This window comes from Polypterus senegalus, chromosome 11 (assembly GCF_016835505.1).
Source record: "Polypterus senegalus isolate Bchr_013 chromosome 11, ASM1683550v1, whole genome shotgun sequence".
Classification (NCBI taxonomy): Eukaryota; Metazoa; Chordata; class Cladistia; order Polypteriformes; family Polypteridae; genus Polypterus; species Polypterus senegalus.
In genome coordinates, this window is record NC_053164.1 from 65,729,602 (window position 1) to 65,755,483 (window position 25,882).

General features: G+C 38.2%; 1 protein-coding gene across 1 annotated transcript in view; it reads right to left on the reverse strand.

Annotated features, from left to right (window-relative positions):
- LOC120538565 (macrophage mannose receptor 1-like) overlaps positions 1–22,454 on the reverse strand; it is a 69,806-nt gene extending 47,352 nt beyond the window's left edge. The window contains exons 1-2 of the mRNA XM_039767961.1: positions 22,422–22,454; positions 18,354–18,399 (exon numbers count right to left, since the gene is read on the reverse strand). Of these exons, the coding sequence (XP_039623895.1) occupies positions 18,354–18,390 (37 nt within the window). The 5' untranslated portion in view covers positions 18,391–18,399; positions 22,422–22,454. The remainder of the gene's footprint in view (positions 1–18,353; positions 18,400–22,421) is intronic.
- Between the last annotated feature and the right edge of the window lie 3,428 nt (positions 22,455–25,882).

The following is a 25,882-nucleotide window of genomic DNA, read 5'->3' on the forward strand; positions in this document are numbered from 1 at the left end:
AATAATGGATCGTTGTTTGGAACACACACATTTCATGTCTGTTCCGTTTCTACAGTAATCTTTGTAAACACATTGTTAAAACAGAAACGTTTTTTATATTCTAGTAGTAGATGACAAAATGTAGACATAAACTATATAATGTATGAAGCCTGAAGTCCAAATATCAAAGAAAAATTTTCACAAAAGGAACAGATATAACACAATTGCGCTTTTATTCAAAAATATAACTGCAGAAACAAAAAGCCGCCTTAACAAGCGACATTGACACCAATTCATTGTAACTTCCTCCGTGGAGCAATAGAATCAGTTCCTGTCTGGGAATTGAAAGGTTGCGAGTTTGATCCTGCATCACTTCGTTTTGGGAAGTAAACTGCTCTTAGTCTTACTATTTTAGAATAAAAGCATACATTTGATTTCAGTCTGTAACAGCCGGTGCAATTTATGATCCTTGTAAAGGTTAGCTTTTTTTTTTATTCACTTTTCATTCTCTCAGTCATGTTCAGAATCAATCCATACAACCCCATCTGACACGGCTGTTTTCACTAAAGACGCACTATAGCTCTGCAGTGTACCACGATGCATACTAACGCCCCCCCCCCCAAAAGGGTTCAAACACACAAACGCTGGCGAAGCTGCCTTCTTCGTATCTCACCGTCACTTGATTTTCTTCTTCTTCTTGATTTTATTGAGTGTTCCTGCCAGTCCCAGCATGTTGCTGTATGCTGTTTCTTTTGTACTCCAGGACATGCAGAGGAAAGAATGGTAAAGAGCAGTAACTTCGCTATATGCAATAATCAGACACTCCCCATCTGCCCGTGTCGCTCAAACACAGGAACATATGTTGGTGTAAAAGTATAACAAAAGTGCACTTTTATTCAAGTGCACTTTTTCCATCGCCTTTTCCTGTAAGAAGCAATGTACACACTTCTCTCTATGCTGTGGTTTCTATTACACACCTGAAAGAAAGAGACAATATATGTGAAAATATCATCGCTAATGCAATATTATTTGAAAGCGAACAGCGTCAGATCGGTGTGAATTTATGCAGGAACTGGAAATTCTCTGATGTGGGACATTCCCCCAGGGAAGAAAGTACAGTGTCAGGTGCTCATTCAGTGTAATAGGAACCATAGCACAGAGAGGTGTGTACACTGCAACAAGTAGACGTGTCGTAAATGTAGGAAGGACGGTCCTTGGGTGTGTGGGAACTGTTAATATTTGAATGTGATGATTTTATATAGCACGGAATGAAAATCAGCACTTCTTAGCATTGCACCATGCAAGCTGTCGTATCAATCGCCTACTGTAACTTGCTTTCTTTTTTCTTCGGTTATACAGGTAGTCTTGAATAAAAGTGCACTTGTTTTGTTTGCGAAATGAAGTGTCTGCGTGCACTTTTCGTGGCATTACGTGTATTTTTGAAAATGCTCAAACACAGGAACATATGTTGGTGTAAAAGTATAACAAAACAACGGGCAGATGGGGAGTGTCTGATGACTGCATATAGCGCCGAAGTTACTGCTTTTTACCATTCTCTCCTCTGCATGTCCTGGAGTACAAAAGAAACAGCATACAGCAACATGCGGGGACTGGCAGGAACACTCAATAAAACTGAATAAAAAGAAAATCAAGTGATGGTGAGATACGAAGAAGGCAGCTTCGCCAGCGTTTGTGTGTTTGAACTCTTTTGGTGGGGGTGCGTTAGTATGCATCGTGGTACACTGCAGAGCTATAGCGCGTCTTTATGTGAAAACAGCCATGTCAGATGGGGTTGTATGGATTGATTCTGAACATGACTGAGAGAATAAAAAGTGAATTTAAAAAAACCAAAGCTAACCTTTACAAGGATCACTATTTGCACCGGCTGTTACAGACTGAAATCAAATGTATGCTTTTATTCTAAAATAGTAAGACTAAGAGCAGTTTACTTCTAAAAACGGAGTGGTGCAGGATCAAACTCGCGACCTTTTGATTCCCAGGCGGGAACTGATTCTATTGCACCACGGAGGAAGTTACAATGGACGGGTGTCAATGTTGCATGTTAAGGCGGCTTTTTGTTTCTGCAGTTATATTTTTGAATAAAAGCGCAATTGTGTTATATCTGTTCCTTTTGTGAAAATTTTTCTTTGATATTTGGCTTCATACATTATATAGTTTATGTCTACATTTTGTCATCTAATACTAGAATATAAAAAACGTTTCTGTTTTAACAATGTGTTTACACAGATTACTGTAGAAACGGAACAGACATGAAATACGTGTGTTCCAAACAACGATCTATTATTTCCACTCTAAAACTCCACTTCACTCCCAGATACTCAATCAAGGCATGAGCTGAGAGAAGTTCGTGCACGTTCTAAATTGGTGGGGGGATGGAATAGCCGGCTGCTTCTTGCTTCTCTTTATCAGCACATTTAGAAGACAAAGGACGCTGGCGGAGAGGTGTGAAGGGATTTAAGAAGCGATTTAAGGTGGGACGGAATTACGAGTTTTTTCGTAGGCTCTGGTAATTCTAGTGTTAATTGAGAGATCTTTTTCCCAGTGTCCTCTTGGATCTTTGAAAGGGAGTGATTGTAAAATGATTTTATATAATAATAATAATAATACATTTTATTTATACAAGGCGCCTTTCAGAGAACTCAAGGACACCGAACAAACAATAAATAAATAAATAAAAGACACAATTAAAAACAACTTAAAACATCAGAAAATCCAAAAATTAAAACCAAACAAAACCACTATAATCAGGAGGAAGAAGAAAAAGCCATTTTAAACAAATGTGTTTTAAGTTTACATTTGAAAGATGAATATGATTTGATATTTCGGAGATCCGCAGTTAATGAGTTCCAGGAGGAGTGAGGGAGGGGCGAATGCGATTAATATTACGTAAGTGGAAGTAAGCAGACCGGGTGATGTTATTAATGTGACATTGGAAAGATAGAGTACTGTCAAGGATGACACCCAGACTCTTGACCTGAGATGATGGGAAACAACAGAGTTATCAATAATAAAAGAAAAATTATTGGTTTTGGATAATGATGATTTTGAACCAGTGAGGAGAGCCTCAGTTTTATCACTGTTTAATTTAAGAAAATTTGAAGAAAACCAGGATTTAATTTCAGAAATGCAGTCAATAAGTGAGGGTGGTGGAAAAGAGGAGGTGGGTTTACCAGCAAGGTAGAGCTGGGTGTCATCAGCATAACAGTGAAAATTAATGTTATATTTGCGAAAAATATTGCCAAGGGGAAGAAGGTAAATAATAAAAAGAAGAGGCCCCAGGACAGAGCCTTGGGGCACACCAGAAGTAACAGCGGTGGGTTGGGATGTGAAGGTTTTAAGCTGTATGAACTGAGTGCGGCCTGAGAGGTAAGATCTAAACCAATCAAGTGGAGTGTGAGTAATGCCAATCAAAGATAATCTATTAAGGAGAGTGGTATGACAAATAGTATCAAAGGCTGCACTCAGATCAAGAAGGATGAGAATAGTGATTAGACCAGAATCAGCAGCCATAAGGAGGTCATTAGTAATTTTAACAAGTGCCGTTTCTGTACTATGAAGGGGGCGAAAACCAGACTGGAACTTCTCATATAGATTATTGTGAGACAAGTGGGTGTGAAGTTGGATAGCTACTATTTTTTCAAGAATTTTGGAGATAAAGGGCAAGTTAGAAATGGGGCGAAAATTATTGAAATTAGTAGGATCACAACCAGGTTTTTTTAATATTGGGGTTATAGCAGCAGTTTTGAAAGATGAGGGAATAATACCAGTAGTAAGAGAAGAGTGAATGATGGCAGAAATAAGAGGGACTAGAGAGGGAGGCAGGCTTTAACCAAAACTGTAGGCAGGGGTCCAGCTGACAAGTAGATGACTTGGATTTGCAGATGAGATCTGAGATTTCAGAGGAAGTGGGAAGCTGGAAAGAAGAGAAAGAGTGAATAGGTGAGTGTAGTTCAGAAGAAATACAGAAAGGATCTGGACCAAGGTGCTGATGTATCTTTTGGATTTTCTCATTGAAAAAGACATAAGAGAATTACAGAAGGCAGTTGAGTAAAGGTGAGATGGTAAAGAGTCTGGAGGTTGTGTAACATTATTAAGTAAAGAAAACAAAGACTTGGTGTTACCTGTATTACTAGTAATTAACTGAGTGTAATAATTAGATTTGGTTTGAGCTATACAATCCTTGTAATAGAGTAGATGATTTTTATACATCTCTTTGTGGACAAAGAGTCTGTTTTTTTTAAACAACCTTTCAAGTTGCCTGCCTTTAGCTTTCAGAAGCCGAAGTTCAGGCGTAAACCAGGGGGCAGAAAAGGAAAAGAAACAGATCTGGTTTTAGCGGAGCCAGAGAATTAAGAATACCATTAAGACAAGTGTCATAATATGAGACCAGTTCTATGGGAGAGGATAAATTATAAAAGTCCATTTGCGAATCAATTCTAGAAGACAGCAAATTCAAGTTGATATTCTTAATGTTACGAAAGGCTATGAGACGTGGAAGCTTAGGAACAGAAAAGGTAAGTTTAGCGTTGAATGAGAGGAGAAAGTGGTCGGTTATAGTGAGTTCATCTGCTGTAAGATCAAAAGGAACAACACCAGAGCAGCAAATCAGGTCCAAGATATGTCCTTTACAATGGGTAGGAACATCAGTGTGCTGCTGGTATCCAAAACTCTCAGGCAAGATAAAAGTCTCTAGTGAGAGGGATATTGATATTGTCCAGATGTATATTAAAATCCCCAGCAGAATTATATTTGGAGTAATTACAGATAGATTGGTAAGGAAGGTAGCAAGATCGTTCAAAAAATTGTTGTTAGACTTAGGAGGACGGTAGACAGTTGCAATGATGGTTGGAACTGGCCCAGACAGTTGACACACAGTCGATTCAAAGAGCTAACAGCAGGAGCAGGCAACGGCAGGACTTTCCACTTCTCGCGATAAATTATCGCGACGCCTCCTCCATGGCCAGATGCACAGGGTTGACAGGTGTAAACAAACCCCGGGGGGTGCATTCATTAAGTTGTGAAAAGTCTTGAGGTTGCTGCCAAGTCTCAGTTAAACAGAGAAAGTCAAACTTACGGTCAATGAGGAGATCCTGAATGAGATGTCCCTTGCTCGTAAGTGAGCGGATGTTCAATAGACCAAATCTGACAATGTTGCTCTCGCATTTTACAGTGGTGTTAGTCGATCAAGCTAAGCTGGCCAACACGCTATGGTCAGCGTTCCTATCTGTGTTATGCGGAGGGTGCTGAAAATCAGACTAAAAAGAGTTAATTCCTTTCGAGGCGTCCGTTCGGAATCTCTGGCGGGACCCACGATGGATGTATCTCCGACAAGGGAGAAGTATGACGTCCGGTCGAAATATAGCACCGACAGCAGAGGCACAGACTGGAGAAGACGCAGTCGAAGCAGCTCAGCAGCTGGGTACTGGAGGAGGCCAGTCACAGGTTGGATAGCGAGTGACAGAAGACTCCAAACAAACATTAACCAAGCAAAAATCCTACCAGTCCACATTGTAGGCGAGGAGGCCGCAGGCAGCTCAGGACGTCCAGAGAATAAATCGGTAAGTTTCAAACGAAACGGAGGTTAGGCTGAAGCATCAACATCACTAGTCTAGCAAAATCAATATTCTAGTTACCGGCAAGCAGCGGCGACCAGTCCCGCCAGCGTTCACCCAAACCGGAAGTAGTTATCAATATATTGTAGAGATGGAGTCCAAGTCCTTGAGATTGAGCAATATTTTTTCCAGCATGGATGAGGGTGCAAGATGAGGAAAATCTGGAAGGTTCTGTTTAACAAAGTTCCTGATTTGAAGATAGTGAAAGAAATGTGTAGATAGAATGTTAAATTTGGAATGTAATTGTTCATAGGATGCAAAGACGTTGTCTATATAAAGATCTCTAAGCAAGTTAATTCCAAATTTTTCCAGATATTAAAACTGCATATGTTTGTGAAGGTTGAAAGAGGTGGTTCTCTTGCAGAGGTGCCACAGATAGAAGCTTCTCTGTCTTAAAATGCTTTCTACATTGGTTCCAGATTCTAAGTGAGTGGAGCACAACTGGGTTATTTGTATATTGCCGATAACGTGTGTTTATTGGAGCACAGAGCAAGGAATACAAAGAAGTACTACAGGATTTTACTTCTATTGCGGACCAAGCCTGCGTATGTTCTTCTATTTGTGTCCAGGTTCTTATCGCCTGTATACTTGCTGCCCAGTAATAAAAATGGAAGTTAGGTAGAGCCATGCCGCCTTCTGCCTTTTGTCTTTGTAGGGTCGCTCTTTTGATACGTGGATGTTTTGAATTCCAAATAAATTAGGTTATTGTTGAATCTAATTGCCTAAAGAATGATTTATTAATGTATATTGGAATGTTTTGAAATAAAAAAGGAGCTTAGGAAGAATATTCATCTTAACAGTGTTAATTCTTCCAGCTAGTGTGAGATGAAGGGTTGACCATCTATGCAAGTCTTGTTTAATTTTTTCCATGCAGACGGCGAAATTTTGTTGATATAGAGCTTTATGTTTACTTGTGATGTTTACCCCTAGGTATTTAAACTGTACTGCAATGATAAAAGGTAGGGTATCTAATCTAATATTATATGCTTGAGAATTCACTGGAAGAGTACACTTTTATTCAGATTAATTCTGAGACCAGAGATCTTTTGAAATTCTGTGAGTGCTGCTAAGACTGCAGGCACGGAATTTTCTGGGTCCGATATATACAGTACCATATCATCTGCATATAATGAAATTTTCTGTTCCAGTCCTCCTCTGCTAAGCCCCTTTATCTGATCAGTATTTCGACAATGTATTGCCAGTGGTTCAATGGCAATCACAAACAGCAGCGGTGACAAGGGGCATCCTTATCTAGTACCATGTTCTAGTTTAAAGTAGTCTGAGCAAATGTTGTTGATGCAAACTGAAGCTTCTGGGTTAGTATACAGTAATTTAATCCATGCACAAATGTTCAGGCCAAACCCAAACTTCTCCAATGTAGTAAAAAGGAGATTGGTCTCGTCCGATGCGAGAGATGCACGTCTGAAGTGGAGCTCCGCTAGCAGCGGTGTTATTTTTCATATTATTTGCTTATTATCCTGAGATATCCTGTAATTATTCAACCCGAGAGGGACTGCTACAGTATATGTAAGCACATATAAACATGGCCAACAAGAAGGGGGGTCTGAAAGAATCGAAAACTAAAGCTACACCCAATCTAAGACCAGCAAGCCCTAGTTCAAGATACGGCCTTTCAGAGACAGACCTGGATCAGATGGGCGAAAGTACAGACTCCTTGGGGCCACGGTCCGCTACATCGTCGCCGGCTGAAAGCGAAAAGGGGAGCGAAGGTACGATCGTGAGTGCAGATCTCGATAGCTCACCGATCGGAGAAGATCACCTGAAACTGGAAAAGGTCTTTAAGTCCGCGGCTTCAATCACTCCACGCGAGCCGGGAGCAGCGGGGACACTGGCTACAGTAGAGTCTGCTGCTTCATCTACAGTACAAGAAAGCACAATTGAATTGTCTAAACTGCAGGTGATGCTCGCTGAGCTCATGCAAGATATAAAGAAAAGCAAGAAGGCTAATGAGAAAGCAAGGGTGAAGGCAAATGAAAAAATGAGACAGGAGGTGAGACAGGAGTTGAAACAGCCAAATGAATGGCTGCGACAGGAACTCCAACAGGCAAACGAAACGCAGCGGCTGGAATTGCAACAGGCTAATGAAAGGCTGCAACAGGCAAATGAAAGGCTGCGACAAGAGATGCAACTTGAGCTGCGAGAGGTGCTGGGTAAAATTGAAGAGCGCATTCAGGAAAACTCGGTTAAACTGAGCACGCTTACTGATCAATTGGAAGATCTCAAGGAGACATTCACGACTCGGATTGAAATAGCCGAGAATTTAGCTGCCAGTGCCGAGGAAAAGCAGTAAATGTCAGTTCCGAATGCAAAAACTCGGAGACAGACTGGCTGCTTTGGAAGATGGAAGCAGAAGGTATAATGTCAGAATTGAAGGTCTGCCTGAGAATCAGAAAGTTCAAACCCTGTGAAATTAGCAGCTGAACTTTTTCTAAAATAATCGGGGACGACTTTAAAGCAGAATCTGAGATAGCAGCGGCTTACCGCGTACGCGGATCAAACACCGTTAGACCCAGACCAAGATCTTTTATAGTTCGTTTTGAACGATTATCATTTAAGTTAGAGGTGATGGCACTCCTCAGAAACAAGGAAGATATTATGTATGAAAATAACCACATTCATATCTTCCCTGACTTCTCTCCAGCAACAGCTATTAAACGCAGCCTTCTACAACATTAAACAGCGGTTACGGCAAGCCAGTGTCAAATACAGCCTCTTGTATCCGGCAAAACTGAAAGTGGAATGGCAGGGTCAATTCTATGTCTTCGCTAGCAAGGAAGAAGCAGAAAAGGAATTAAGAAAGCTGATCCCGGGACTATTCTGATACATAATAGTGAGTCATGGCGGTTAATGATAAAGCAAGGATTAATAATCTACTGTCTGATCTATTTGTTTTAAAATACGGGTTTTATCAGCATATATTCTCATATATTCTCATTATTACTTAGTATTACTAGGGCGCTATCTGTTTATGTTTTATTGTGCTTAATTACTTTTTCTTTTTTCTCTTTTTCTTTTTTTTTTTTAGCTAATTATTTCATCTCTACCCTAAACGAGACTGTTCAATATCATACCCTTGGTTTATTGTTATTGCTATTACTGCATTAAGACTTGTTATGCTTATTCTGGACACATTTTAACACCATCATCCCGGGTTTATTATCTGGGTGTATCATCTTAATGCACTAAAATTTCTGAAGACTATATATATATTTTAAGTGCAAAATTCTTTTTTTAAGACTATATTGGTAATAGATATCTCTATCTTTTAACCCTAAAAGCGCTGCATGGGGCTTGTTTTGCTTTGGACGTGCTCTGTCTCTGGGTATGTCAGAGGACTGGGACTGTGTGAAGTGGGTTTTAGCCTCACTTGGGGAGGCAAAATAAGGGGGGAGAGAAAGAGAGCAGGCTTGATCTATACCTAATCTATCCTCTTAATCTTTATAATTATAACTACCAACGTAATAATAAGCTGCATGGCAACAACTCTAGGGGAAATAGGAAATTAAGACCAAGCTGTCTCACTTCCAGTTAAGACTATAAAATGACATCAAAAACTCAGAATCAGTGTCTCCATGATGGGACAGTTAACTTCGTAAGCTGGAATGTTAAAGGCCTGAATCACGAATTAAAGAGAAAGAAAGTACTCTCACCTAACAGGTCTAAATGCTAAAATAGTATTTTTACAGGAGACCCACTTACTAAGCAAGGATCAGTTCCGGCTGCAAAAAGACTGGACTGGCCAAATGTTCCATTCTAGTTTTACGAAGAAAACTAGAGGTGTGGGAATTCTCATACATAGAACAGTACCATTTGTAGCATCAGATGTAGTATTGGATCCTGAAGGGAGATATGTAATGGTCATGGGAGACTTATCTAACTGTAAAATGATTTTGATAAATGTTTATGCACCTAATGTTGATGATAAGGAATTTATACAAAATTTATTTGCATCCATTCCCAATCTGAACACTCATAAAGTTATAATGGCTGGGGACTTTAATTGTGTTCTAAATCCACTTTTAGATAGGACTTCCTCCACAGGGGGAACGGCATCTAACACGCAAAGATAATTACAAAGTTTATAACTGATCACAACTTATCAGACCCTGGAGGTTTTAAACCCAAATTCAAGAACATATTCTTTCTACTCACCAGTACATCATTGCTACTCAAGGATTGATTACTTCTTTATAGACAATAACTTCTTGCCTAAGATTAAATCTTGCAAATACGATGCTATTGTTATTTCTGACCATGCACCTATGATCTTGGAGCTAAAATTACTAAGCCCCATACACTCACCCCGCAGATGGCCTCAACCCGCTTCTATTAGCTGACGAGAATTGTACGGAATTTATATCCAAACAAATCAAATTCTTTCTAGAGACAAATACATCCCCGAGATCTCTGCAGGAATACTCTAGGAAACTCTCAAGGTCTTCTTAAGAGGACAGATTATCTGATATCTTTCCCACAGAAATAAATCCGAAGCCAAGAAAGTAGCAGAGATAAAAAGCGAAATTACTAAAATAGATGAAGAACATGCCAGACTACCAAGCGAGACTCTACATAGGAGGAGGCAGGCTCTACATTCAGAATTAAACCTCTTGACAACTAAAGAAACTGAACAACTAATCTATAAATCCAGACATCATTACTATGAACATGGAGAGAAAGCTAATAAGCTTTTAGCTCAACAAATTCACAAGCAAGAAGTGCGCAACGCAATCTCGGTAATCACCAACACAAACGGAGATAAAATCGTCTCTAATGCATTTCTGGATACATTACAGATACCACAAATAGACACTTTTAGTGCAGAGGAACTTGATAAACCTCTGGCGTTATCAGAATTACTAGATGCTATAAAGTCACTCCAAGGCGGGAAAGCAGCAGGCCCTGATGGCTACCCTGCAGAATTTTACAAGAAGTTCTCCGCTCAGCTAGCTCCCCTCCTATCAGCAACATTTACAGAAGCCATAGATAACCAATCTCTTCCTCTAACCTTTTGCCAAGCACTAATCGCCGTTTTTCCAAAACAAAATAAGGACTTATTACAATGTGCATCACACAGACCAATTTCACTTCTGAATAACGACGTTAAAATACTCTCTAAAATCATAGCTAGAAGGATGGAGAAAGTGCTCCCTTCGGTAATATCACAAGACCAAACTGGATTTATTAGGGGCCGACACTTATCTTCAAATCTTCGACGCTTGTTTAATGTAATATACTCACCAACTAAATCAAACACCCCAGAAATATTATTATCATTGGATGCAGAAAAAGCATTCGACATGATTGAATCGAAATACCACTTCATTCTAACTAGAGTAACTGTTGCTTTTATTGCCCCATCAAAGAATAATTCATAAGCAGTTATTTATATTTAACAAACATTATGTAAACTTTACAATAATTATTTATATTTTCCAATATCAGTTTCCTCTTCTTATTGCTAATAACAAGAAATGCAAACTGTCAACGTGAACATGATTAATCATCATATTTTGCTCTAAGAACAAGATGTCTATGATATTAGCTGGAATGATATGCTTTGCATAGCTATCATACAAGCTCCCTAAAAACATAACCACACTAAAATGTGCTTTTCTCTCAGAAACATAAATAAAAATAAAGCAGGATAAACATTTTTGAAAACTGTAGTCCAGACAATAAGCTTTACCTATAAAATAATGTTGAAACGGTATCTATTAGGTCATGTTTCAAAAGTAAATTATATGATAAAATCTTTCTGAGAGCAGATAGATAGCACTTTATTTTTGCCGTGGGGACAAATTATGTTAAGCAACAATACACCAGAACGTCTAAAAAGAAAAGAAAACTAAAAATTACTACAGTTTATGTAATATTTCTTTTACAGAATGTGATTGGCTGCCAGTCTTGGAAGGCGGTGCCAGAGTTAGGAGGTGCTGTAGACCAAGAGTTGATAAGATTCAAAAGAGTGATAGTCAGTAATGTATTAGAAGGATACATTGCTAAATCATTGTGAGCTGACAACCATTACAGGGATGTTCAGCTTTTCCATTTAAAGTAAGAGGAGTCCATAAGAGTAGAAATGCAGGTCAGCAGCCACCAGGTAGCCGAGTGCCTCAGAGACAGGAGAAGATCCCTGGAAGTAATTACTTATGAGCAGTAAACTATTCTTAAATTTATAAGGACAAGTTTCCCTCCAGCCATTAAAGAACGCACCATTGTGGACAGGTATTATTTCAGTATGTGCTGGAGCTCAGGAATATTGTTACTTTATGTGCTAGTATGTGGTAGAACTTCTTTCTTCCTCTCAAAGTCGATCTCTTTGGTCCTCTGGTCAGTTTACTAACTATCCCCAGGACTCAATTAAAGACACTTGGTGATCAGGCTTTCGAGGTAATGGCTCCAAGACTTTTGAATTCCCTTCCTCTGACCCTACCCTTCAAGACCACAAATATATTGATGGATGTAATGAGTGCAGGAAGAAGTCTCTATCTGCCAAGGTGCTAAGAGATAATTAAATATCATTTAACATACAGAGGTAATTAGAAGCAGTGGTTGTCTTTAGATGAGGAAATATCTCTACACCTGAGGTGTCTGAATTGGGAACCAACAGGAACAGTTAGAGGAGAAAGGTACAATTAGTAATGGAACTTAAAGTGATGTAAAGCTTACACCAATTAATTATGTCTGTGATGCGTGAGTCACTGTCTTGCACCTGAGAGAAGATGCTGAGTCCAAAGGCTTTAAGACAACCAGCTTTATTCACTCAAAAAAGGAACAGTTAGGGTTTTTTATTTAAATGGGAGCTACAACTTTAATACACACAGACACAGCAAACAAATAGTAACAGGGCCATGTTAGTGGCCAGGTTAGAATGTTGCCCATATCTACCATCGGGTGGCCAGCATGTTACACAGTGAGGCTGCGAACCTGCAGTTGCCTTGGCAGGGGACAAGCAATCCCTGTCTGCATAGACAGAGTTTCAGTTCACTGTGCAGCAGGGAGAGTTTTGGGATCTCAAAAACCTCACAATGTCTTCTTGTATCGTCTCAGATCTGACAAATAAATTAAGTGAAATGTCTCATGGGTTATTTGTTTTATAAAATATCACTAGTATGGAGGGAGGTGATGTGAGCTGGATATCTATAAATGTAGCAGTTATATACTGTGCTGAACAAACTGCTTGATACCTCTTACAAATCAAATTAAAATAGGAGTATTTTGCAAATGTGTAGGGTGGTTCTTTAAACTAGTAAAGAAGATATGCTTACTTTCTCCCCTGTGCAATTTTTATTTTTTTTTAGCATAATAATAAAAGTTTCTCCAAAGCCCATGAGGTTAAGTATAGAAAGATCAGTTCAAACAGTCAAATGTGGTTCTGTATCGAGGAAGAGAAATGTTGCAGTGGAGACTAAGGCTTCTATAACACAATAGTCTGTAAAAAATGGCAGACCTGGAGAAAATTAAAACTTATTGGTTAGTGTGGAGCAATTTATGAATGACTTTGATTTATTATTTTGGCAGGAGTTTAGTCAATACCTTTATTTATGTAGTTATTATTGAATATGTTTAAAGATGAATAAACAGCATATTAATTCTGAGATCTTGAGACCTTAAGTGTCTTACAAAAAACTGCCAAATGTTTTAGTAATATACAGACAAGCAACTATACTCATGTTGAGTAACACAACTATTAGCATTATTTTCATAGAATACAATATAGCCTCTTAGTAAAGTTTGAAAAGAACCAAGTATTGTTGTATCCTCCATTGATAACTGGAAATGATATCACTATACTGATAAAGAGTTACATTTCTTCTAGTGAAAAATACTTGTCTGATAATAAAACATCTGGAATAGAAAGATATAAACTGAATATAATTTATCTTATAGACATACAGTACTGTGCAAAACTTTCAGGCAGGTGTGAAAAAGAATGCTTTCACAAATATAAATTCTCATTGTTTATTTTTATCAATTTACAAAATGCAAAGTGATCCTAGCAGAAGTAAAATCTAAATCCAATCCATGTTTAGTGTGTCTACCCTTTGCCTTAAAATCAGTGCTGATTCTTTTAGGCACACTTGCACAAAGGCAGGGATTTTGTAGGATTATAGTCAGGTGTATGATTAACCAACTATATCAAACAGGTGCTAATGATCATCCTTTTCATAAGTAGGTTGAAACACAATCATTAACTGAAACAAAAACAGCTGTGTAGGAGAGTAAAAACTGGGCGAAGAACAGCCAAACTCTGCTATCAAGGTGATGTTGTGGAAGATAGTTTTATGTCACAGATCATAGGAGCACAGCAGTAAGACACAAAATAGTTGTACAATATCAGCAAGGTCTCACCCAGGCAAAGATTTCCAAGCAGATTGGGGATTCAATATGTGCTGTTCAATCTCTTTTGAAGAAGCACAAAGAAACGGGCAATGTTGAGGAATGTAGGTGGAGTGGTTGGCCAAGAAAACTTAGTGGGGCAGATGAAAGACACATCATACGTACTTCCCTTTGAAATTGGAAAATGTCCAGCAGAGCCAGCATCTCAGAACTGGCATAAACCTGTGGGACCCAGGTACACCCATCTACTGTCTGGAGAAATCTGGACGGAAGAGCTGGTCATGGAAGAATTGTGGCCAAAAAGCCATACCTCTGACATGGAAAAAAGGCCAAAGGACTCCACTATGCACAAAAACATAAGAACTGGGGTGCAGAAAAATGGCAGCAGGTGCTCTGGAGTGATGAGTCAAAATCTAAAATATTTGGCTGTAGCAGAAAGCAGTTTGCAAAGGCTGGAGAGTGGTACAATAATGACTGTCTGCAGGCAACAGTGAAGCATGGTGGCATATTCTTGCAAGTCTGGGGCTGAATTTCTGCAAGTTTAGTTGTGGATTTGGTCAGGATTAATGGTGTCCTCAATGCTGTGAAATACATGCAGATAATTATTCATCATGCAATGCCATTGGGGAGGCATCTTATTGGCTCCAAATTTAATCTGCAGCAGGACAACGACCCCAAACATACAGTCAATGTCATTAAGAAAAATCTTCAGTGTAAATAAGAACAAGGAGTGCTGGAAGTGATTGTATGACCTGCACAGCACCCTGATGTCAACATCATCGAGTGTGTCTAGGATTAAATGAAGAAACAGAAGGATTTGTGGCAGCCTACATCCACAGAAGATCTGTGGTTAGTTCTCCAAGATGTTGGAACAACCTACCTGCTGAGTTCCTTCAAAAACTGCGTGCAAGTATACCTAGAAGAACTGATGTTGTTTTGAAGGCAAAGGGTGGTCACACCAAATATTGATTTGATTTAGATTTTTCTTCTGTTCATTCACTTTGTATTGTTAATTAATAAAAGTAAACTATTAACACTTCTGTTTGTGTAAGCATTCTTAGTTTACAACATTTTTCTCACCTGCCTAAAACCTTTGCACAGTACTGTATATAACACTAGTGATAAACTAAGAAGTTTATTTTTTCATAAGTACTTTACAAGACACAGCTTGCAGTTGCACCTGATGAACACTACAGATATTGGGCATGGTGCCTCAAATAATCTGTCTGCTGCTGAAGGAGAGCGATAAGTTGTGTCTTAATAAAAGTGATATACAGTTTGTGGCAAAGGGTAAACAAAGTGGGCTAAAATTGTTTCAGGGTTGTAAGTTTATTTTCAAAATTTATCTAATGGATCTTGGATGAAACATTTAAGTGCTTCCCTTATTATGGAGGGGTAAGAAAGCCATCCAGCATGGATGTATATGAATTCTTAGTGATTGTCTTTAAATTTGTCACAAGCCTCTTTCCAGTTAATCACAGAGTTGAAATGAGACATAAGCAAATGTTACTTTTATAGTTTGAAAATACCATCCCAGAGGAATAAAAAACTGGTCCTTAGATCTCCTAGACACAAATAAGATACAATGATAAAAAAAAAATAGACAAACGGTATTGTCTCCTGTCTCTCATTTATTTCTTGTGATCAAAAGTCTTTTTTGTTCTTAGATTTGACTCCATCTGGTATATAAAAGAGTTTCAGCTTTAAGTGTATATGTTAATTGTGGCAATGTCTGAGATCTCTACTGAAGCTCTAGTTGTTCTTATAATATACTCTGTGACAGTTTAGGGCTGTCTCACTCCCTTGAACCCGCAGACACCACGTCAGACACCAGGTAAAAGTCCAATAATAATATTTATTATTATAAATAAGTGCACAAAGCACGCTCCTCTCCACAATTCTTATATAAATCAAATCAATAACAACCACAATAAACAATCCTCCAAACTCCCAGATGCTTAGCCATCCTGCCTCCCAACTCAGCTCGCCGTCTGGGAGGTCCCATAATCTTTTTATATTCCCTAACCAGGAAGTGTTCCAATCCCCAGTCCATGTGATCTCTATATTGCTAATACTTTATAATATTTAATAAATGTTAATATATAATTATTTATAAGTATGTAGAATTTTTGCAGGAAAGACTAAGGCTTGTTTACTTGAGTTGCTTTTAGGTAGTTTTGACATTCTTGACATACATTCAATATTTTTATTAAATTGCTTACATTGGTGAACTATTCATTTTGTTTAACAGTTTGTCTGTTTTACAATTGTAACATTGGCTTGAATAAAAGTTTCTGGTTAAAAAGTTGAAAATTGAATGTACTGTAGAAATGTTTTTATTCAAACACCTGAGTAAAAACACATCATAATAAATGTTTGACTGTAAGTTGCCACAAGTGTGATTACTGGTGAACTCTAATTTTGAATTTACAATAAATTTATTTAGAATTTATGTTCTGTTGTTGTGTTTTTCAAGTTTATTTGCATTGCTACTGAAATATCGGATGGATAGTTATTTGCTTCAGTAAGTCTCCAGCGTTGCTTTTATTTAGTACAGGGAGAAACAATTGAATCATTATTAAGGTTCAGATTATACGCTACTGAGATCTCTGTATTTTCTCTTATTTTTCAGTCTTGCAACGTAATTATGTCTCAATCTTAGCTCCGTTTTTTTCTCTTTGGTTTCTTGACAGTTGCTCCTAAGGCATTTTAGGAGAAATATATGAGTGAAAGATGAAACCTAAATGATTCAGTATTGAGAATCAAAATTGTGTCGGTTGAGCACTAAATAGGCCATCACTGACTAAATTTTTTTTGCCCTGGGATGGAGTATACAGTAGATAACCCATCCATCCATTTTCCAACCCACGGAATCTGAACACAGGGTCACGGGGGTCTGCTGGAGCCAATCCCAGCCAACACAGGGCACAAGGCAGGAACCAATCCTGGGCAGGGTGCCAACCCACCACAGGACACACACAAGCACATCCACACACCAAGCACACACTAGGGCCAATTTAGAATCACCAATCCACCTAACCTGCATGTCTTTGGACTGTGGGAGGAAACCGGAGCGCCCGGAGGAAACCCACACAGACACAGGGAGAACATGCAAACTCCACGCAGGGAGGACCCGGGAAGCAAACCCAGGTCTCCTAACTGCAAGGCAGCAGCGCTACCACTGCGCCACCGTGCCGCCCCACAGTAGATAACTTTAGGAAAAAAATTGAATTAAAGGTTAGGAAGTGATCATGTAGTGAATTCTAGGTTAAATTTTATGAAAACAATTAAAAAAGGAGAAACTATCAGTTGAGAGTTTGGCAGAATGGTAACAACTGGCTATTCCTTGCAAAATGACTGAAGCACTTTACTAGAAGGTGAGACCTGGTTCAAAAGCATGATTTAGAATAGAGCTTTCATCCAAAATAATATTCAATAAATGACAATGAACATTTAGATGATTTAGATTAGCAGGAAGGGTTATATAAGGTGGGTGTATGAGAGTTTGCAAAAGAATTAAAAATGGCCAACATGATTATGTCCTAAAATTTATTTAACATAAAATGTAAAAAAACCTTCACAAGCCTGCTTCATCCAATTCAGCGTTACTCAGTGGAACAGCCTGTCAGAACTAGGAGCAAAGCAGGAGCATAGTGGTAGTCTATCACAAGACCCATTTGCAAACACCACCACTTGGTCATGTTAAGATCACAAAATAATTTAACATGCATTCATTAATGAAGGGAAACAAAAACTGGAATATCCAAAGGAATAAACATGTAGACACAAGAAGGATGTACACACTCTACACAGACAACAACCAATTTTAAAAAGAGTGCGCCACACATTTTAAAATATATGGATCAAAAGACTACAATAACACAATGGCAAACACCCTGGGGGTGGAGGTGTGTTTTTTTCAAGTCACATTTTCACTGTTCTGATGAATCTCCACTAATCCAAGCAAAACACTCATCAATTATACAAGCCTAGATCATAGACATTAAAGGGAAGGACACACACACACATATAATCCATTGTATAAACTGGTAAGAAAGTAAGAAAGAAAAGCCTGAGTATCTGTATAAACCACAGTATGCAAAGACAGAGCTGGATAACAGAGCTTAACTTGCACATCCTTCCCAACCCAGCACAAGATAAAGCAACTGCCACCAGCGCTGCAATCTCCGTTGTAAATAAGCAACAGGGAAAATCAGTAGTAGAAGGCGAAGACATTTGGAGCTTAAATAATTCTGTCATAAGGCTTGAAACTTTCAAATGCACATTTGACATTGGAGAATAAAGCTGCAGCAAAACCTCAGAAACATATTTATGCTGAAAACATGCACCGTATATTTCATGAGTGCAATATTGACTTACCTGTGAGTAGTAGAACTGCTAACATGTTTGTCTTCATATAAGAAAGCTAAAGTTTAAAACATATAAAATTAAATGTTAGCCATAAGATACAAAACTTTCAAAACTTTAAAAGTAAATTTTGTTGAAGTAAATGTTAAGTCATATTTTGCATTTTAATGTACTTTGTCTGTGTCAATCCAAGAGACAAGACTTTGTATTAAATGTTTATCGTCAGCTGTGCTGAAGGCTTTTATTCAAATGTTTAAAGAGGAATAAAAGAGTGAATAAATCTGTAAATTTCCCCATATAACGCAACAGGGATTTTCAATAAAGTCTAATAATGTCTACAAGATGAGCCAAATCATAAGAGTTAATTTCTTGTTTGGCATTGTGGGGATTTTAAATTAATACATTTACATTTAAATGTATGTTTATAGGTACCTTTATTATGGGGTTTGACACTGAGAAGGAACCTGAAAGTAAGAATTTCATTATACAAGTGTAACTCTCTACTCTTACTTATTTCCCTGTGTAAATGGTAAAAAGAAAAAAAATCCCCTGACAGTTCTATTTCTTGTTCTCAAGGTTTTCTCTTGCAGGTCCCCTTATGGGATACATTTGCCCTTACTGGGTGTTCCACCTTCTGGCAGTACACATCCATCCATCACTGGCATACAGAGGTGTTCCCCTTTGGTCAGGGTGTTAGTTTCTCTCTTTCGATGATTTAATGAGTACCCACCACAGTGCCATTTCTGCCTTTAACATATCCTTGCCAGCCAGACTAAATCCATAACAACAATACCAACAGAGTCAATGATAACAAAATGTACACACACACACATACAACCTCACACACACTCAAGTTATAAAAAGGGAGAAAAGAAATAATGATGGGTTTGGAAAACAGAGAAACTGCTGCCTTATAGACATACAAATACATGTTTGAATCTTTGTATTTTTGGTGCAGTAGTTTCTATATTTGCCCCCTCCAAATATCACTGAGAAGTCTCTTCTAAATTTATTTCTTTGTCTTATATTCTGCCATATCATCCTAGAATATTCCCTCCAGTGAGCCATTACACCAACTCTCTTCTCAACTGTAAACTCAAATGTAACATGTAACTCCTGAAGCAACCTTAACTTGTCACTATGAATTGGATCAGCTTAGACAAAAACAGATAGAATGCACTTAACAAAAAATGGAATAAACTCACTGGGAATATCAATACTAATGAACTACAACCCGGAATATACAACTTCTCCAGAAGACAGCTGTCCACCACAGAACAAAATGTTCTAGCCAGAGGTTTAATGTTCAAACACAAAGGTGCATCTGACATGACCTTCTTAGATAAGGTCAGGCAACGCACAAGAAATAAGGTGTGTCGTGGCGAGCTAGTTACATGCAAGACGTCCGACAGTATATGTTCCTTTAAAAGAACAGAAGGCATTAAGATTGCTACAAAAGGATAATAATTGTTTTCACACCAGCTGACAAAGGAGATGCGATAGTTGTAATAGACAAAGAAAATTATGCCACAGCAATAGAAGAAATTCTCTGTGACACCACCACTTACGAACAACTAACCAGCGACCCAACTAAAACCATCTTTAACACCACTCTGAATAAGGTCCAGAATATCAACCGTCTAAACTCACAGGAATATTATAGAATGAAATCCAATAATGCAAGCTGCCCTGAATTCTATGGCCTCCCAAAAATACATAAAACCCCTCAAAAATTCAGACCGGTTGTCAGCCTACAAGGTGGTCTAAGTTATAACTTATTCAAAAGACTTGTTCATATGCTCAAATATGAACCATATGATTCAGAATATCCTGTTAATAGCACTGAGATGGCATTACAGCATCTTAATAATATATCAATCGCTGAGGATTTAATAATTGTCTCGTTAGATATCGTGTCACTGTACACTGTGAGTCCAATTCATCTGGCCACAGCAACGCTATAAACAAAGATAAAGAAGGACCCCACCATAACAACATGAACAATATAAAGCATCTAATTTCACTTTGCCAGAAAACCCACTTTCTTTTTAATGGAAAATTATACAGACAAACAAAATGCATGCCAATGGGATCACCATTATCAGTACTCTTGGTGAAACTGGTGTGAAGGACAGCCGGGTCCCAAGCCCGGCAGGGACGCCCCTGCTGCTTATGTTCCGGGGGAGCCACTATGGGCAGTCCAGTACCTCCCCCGGGACGCTTGGTGGCAGCCTCCATGGCTGACGATGATTCCCCAACCACCCGCAGGGCTCCATGGGAGATGGAGTCCTCCACAGCCTGGTTGGGGGCTCGGATGGCCGCTAGGGGGCGCTGCATAGACTCAGCAGCCTGGCTGGATGAATCTTCAGCCCCACCCGGAGGTGCAATTAGGACCAGGTGGTCAAGCACCTGGAACACTTCCAGGTGGGTTATAAAAAGGGCCAGCCACCACCGCTCGAGGAGCCAGAGTTGGGAGGAAGGACATGAAGCTTGGGAAGGAGTGGTGGTAAAGGAAGAAAGGTGGTGTTGCTGTGTGTTGGACTGGAGTTTTGTGGGACTGTGTATTGCCTGTGGGTCACGGGGAAGACGAACAAATAAAGTCTTTGTGTTTTTATATGTGCCTCCGTGTCCATCTGTGTCGGGCAGGTGCCTATATAGCGCCTTTTGTTACACTGGTAATGCAGTGATTCGAAAGTGTGGCTCTGACTCAGTAGAACCCGAAATCTTGGATACACTACGTTGATGAACACATTCGTCAGATTAAAAAATGACTAATTGATTAATTTTCATAACCATATCAATGCAATATTTCCATCAATCCAGTTTACTATGGAAAAAGAAATAAACCAATGCATCAATTTCCTGGACATATCCTTTTAAAGAGATAACAATGCCATCCAGGTTACAGGTGTTTATCATAAGGAATGTTATGCAGAGAAAATATTACACTTTGCAAGCAATTACCCATCATTGCATAAAAGGAGCTGTGTTAAGACTCTGTTCAGAAGAGTTCACACCCACTGTAATACCAAGGAAACTAAAAAGATTGAGACACAATCTTTACCAACTGTTCACAATAAACAAATACATTTATCAGACAATGCTTACATAGGAGATGCCAGAGACCCCAGGAAACAACTGCCTTGACTCCCCATCCCACCTGGCATACACTTTCTTATCATCACGGGGTATCAGAAGGTACAGCCCTTATCCTGTCCAGAGCAGGCATCAAAGTAGCGCACAAGCTTACATACACACTGCACAGTCCTTTTTAATGCTAAAAGCAAGAAATTAGCAGCAAAGACATGGAACATGACTTATATCATACCATGTAATGCATATCCAGAGGTATACGTGAGGTAGACATCAAGAATACTTGCCACATGTAATACAGGAACATCGCAATGCATTACAATAAGGTTTTTTAGACCTTCTAGTTTCACTTTGCAGTTTCAATGCAACATTGCCTATGTCATTTTTAGAATTTAAATATGTAAAGTCCAATCTCACTAATCAGTGGAATTGCTTTTGTTGTATTGCTAGTTCATTGCTTAATTTACTCAGTGTTACTTTACTTCGTGTTTCACTTATTGCTGGAAAGATGTAATTATTTAATATGAAAATTCATTCCAGACAATAGCAATCTTTCTTGGATAAAGCTCTTTTTCTTATTCTTCTGTTCCCAGAATAATATTTTATTTGAGATTTTTTAAATTTCAATTTTGCTCTTTTCTTATATTTTTGGAAAAGCGAGATGAAATTAACAACAACCTAAAAATAATTCAATTAAAATTCACATTACTTTATTACTGTATAAAAAGGAAAGTATTTAACTGTGCAGCTCTTTCAAATATAGTTATTTTTTCTTACATAAATTAACCTCAATGGATCTGGATTGAAAATTGCTGTTATTATGGCTTGCAAAATCCTCAGCTTTATACATAAACAATATACTGTTCCCTAACTTAGAACATTTCTTAACTGCATAGGTAAAATTATGACATCATATAAACATATTTTATTTTCCATAATTTCTGAAACATAGTTAAGATAGACACACAAAAACTTTTTTTGACTCACCTAATAAACTCTAGAACGTGCCAGAGACTTCTGCTAGATTTTCAGTTAATTTTATTCTGAAGCATATTTATGGTGAGTTAAGCTGTGAAATTTGAATTAGCTTTGCATAAGGGTGGCATTCGTGGTAAAAAGCAATGTGATACATTAACATCACTGCAGTTTTTCTGCAACATTTGCAAGTTTATTTGAGGAATATTTAATATGAATATTGGAAAAACAAAAAGTATTCAGGATTCAAAAGAAAGGTGATAATAAAGTTTGAAGTGAGGAAAATATACTAAAACAGTACAATAATGTACTTTCAACTGTCTAAGTCCTTCCATCGATCATTATAGGACATGAAAGTTGAAAGCAACCTTACCAGAAGACATGCATGCTTGACAATATAAAAGATTGAATATTATCTCAATATAGTACAAAAATAATAAATGTGATCAATCAATTCATTAATCATTGTTTTTGCATTTGGCAATGGCAATAATTATTTAGATGATTTAGAAAGGTTATAAAAATATGATTTCTTACTTTATGTAGCTACATACAAGACAGAATCGATAATACAGGAGAAGCAGGCTATTCTTAGTTATTTCAGAAATTTTCTAGATTTTTCTGGATTTAGAAGTTTTTAAATTTAGTGCTCCACTTTTGGAATTTTAACATAATGTCACAGGTGCACAGCCATGAGTGAAAGATGGATAAAACCATTGTGTTGCAATTCAAGGCTTTTTATCTTCAAATTTGTTAAATGGTTGTAAAAACTAAAAGCATGCCTGACACTGTCAAGAGACTGTCAAGAGACACAGTATCAAGCAAACACGAGAAATGGAGTCTTTAGCTGGCTGTTTACTAATTTATTTTACTAAGTTCTAAGTTATCTTGTCACAGGCAACCTTTTTTTACAATACAAAGTCTTTTAGGAGAATGACCAACGCAGTGTGGAGTCACGTGCCGTTGCTCCAGGTTCAAGTGGAAAGCTCTGTGTATGTTGGAATGGATTAATTTTCTTTGCTATGTATTTTTTCTGTGTAGTGTATTGTTTTCTAGTCCACTCGCTGACAGATTATTTGTTGTATCTTCTACAATGTATGGTATAAATGAATGGTGGACACCCTTAAGCCCCCATATCACAGAAGCAACTAAGTAGACCAATTTCAGGTTAAAAAAGTATTTAGTGCAATTGTACCTTAATAAAATATATTACCTCAAAATATTGAGAATTACTCTCTCCTTGTGTCCCAGATAAATCCTTGGTCTTTCTTCTCTCCTGAATCCAAGCTCACTAGTCTGAGGTGGAGGAGAAGATTCTTTTTAAAGCCGCATGTGTAAGTATTTCAGAACATCAGAAACCTACCCCAGAAGCACTTCTAGGTCAGATTGATGAAGGTAAGGAAGCCAGCCCACCAACAGCTCCCCTCAGCAGCTCTAAAGGCCACCAGCAGAGCTTTATACTGAAACTACAACTCCCATGCAGCCCCACAGGATTTAAATGTGGCGCAATGTTGGATGTATGTTGTCATCCAGAGGGATGGAAGATTATATTGCCCAGGCAGGCAGCCTTCCACTGATCCTCCATTATTCTGGCTTTATTTTGTTACACTCATTTGGGGTTATTGAGCTACCCACAGGTGCCAGCATCTTTTTGGTTACTATTTTATTAAATTCCATTTTGACATTAAATGGGGTGAAGACTTTTGTCTTTTCATTTACAATATCTATTACAAAAGAGTACTAACAGGTTTAAAAAAAAAGTATTTTCTGGTATTACTTTTGACTCTTTAATTTAGTAAGTCATGTTTTAAAGTTTATTAAGACCTTATGAATCTTCTAAATCTGTCTCTCTGAATGGGTTGATTCCTAAGCAAATCACTATGTCTATAAGCATGCACTCCCATTTTTCCTTGAACATCTCAAAGACCTGTATGGATCTGATTGAATGAGTAATTATTGACTTGCAGTCTATCCAGGGTTGGCTGCCTTATGCTTAATACTGCAGTGTGAAATTTGTGTCTCCCTACAATCTTATAGAAAAAGCAAAATTAGACAATATACGTATGGAATTTTAATGCCATGTCTTTTATTATATTAACATTACTTTTTTACAGTAAATGTTAGATCAATGATTCCACTGTGTGGATGAGAAATTTCGAAACCTGTATTAACTCGAAAATTCCCAGCAACAAGTCCTGCACAATTTTCAAAAGCATGTCTTTGGTATTATTATAATAGCATATTCCATACGACTGCATCCTATTTAAATTGTATTAAAAAAGACTACTTCATATTTCTGAGACTGCCTCATTCCGAAAATATTCCACTAACAGAAACTTAATTGACAAATTGTTAAAAAAAGGACTAGAATCTTTTGCAATTCAAAACATTATCATCTGTATATATTTGAGCATTGCAAGACAATTATTTGAGGGTTCCCCAAGCTCAGAACATAATACTATATATATAATAGTATACATAGACTATAATGAACATCCTAAAAGCAAAAGAGTCATATTAATATTTTCATTAGTTCATTAACTGAGGTGAGTGAGAGTCTTAATGGGCTACACAAGGCTCTAAGGCTTAGTCCAAATTAACACAGATACATTTTGTCATCCGCACAAGTGTCTTTACAACATTTCTAAAAGTCTTTCATGCATACCGAAATCTACATGGAAAATGTGTAAATCTTGCTTATTAATCATTGTGACAGATAGGGGGCGCTATCGCTCCCTTAAACCCTAAGACAGTACCTCAGACACCAGATAAAAATCAAAATATCATTTATTTTATAATAATAATGTGCACAAAGCACCCTCCACTCCACTATATTCATAATCAATAACAAATCCACAATGCAATAATCAATCCTCCACACCCAGACGCGTTGCCACCCTTCCGCCCGACTCACCTTGTCCGACTAGGATTTCCCAGAATCCTTTATAGTCCTTGACCCGGAAGTGCTTCTGAACCCTCAGTCCATGTGACTTCCTAGCACTTCCAGGTCAGATCAAAAACTCTTCTTTTTCATCCCGGAAGTACGTAATTTCCTCTGTCCCTGTGACCAGGACATACTTCCGGGGTATAGGGCAAATACAGGTCTCTGATCCTCCCTGCAGCGTCCCCTTGTGGCCCCCATGATATCCAGCAGGGCTGTGAAGGAAAAGTCCAATATCCATGATGCCCTGCTGGAATTTGGGGCACCTCCATGCTCCCAGAAGGGCTCCATCTCCATCTGGCGGCGCGGGGGTATTGACCGGAATGAACGGCCGGCCATAGTTCACATCATACACAGTTTTTCATTTAAGTGCATTGTTTGTTAACAGAGGAAATCTGATTTTGGAAATTTCAATACTACCAGTGAAGATGAAAAGAAATTCTCAGAACAAACTGAAGTCAATGCCTGATCTCATGATAATTGTATGTCAATGCTTTTGAAAAGCTCAGTTTTTCCCTTTCCACAATGCGTC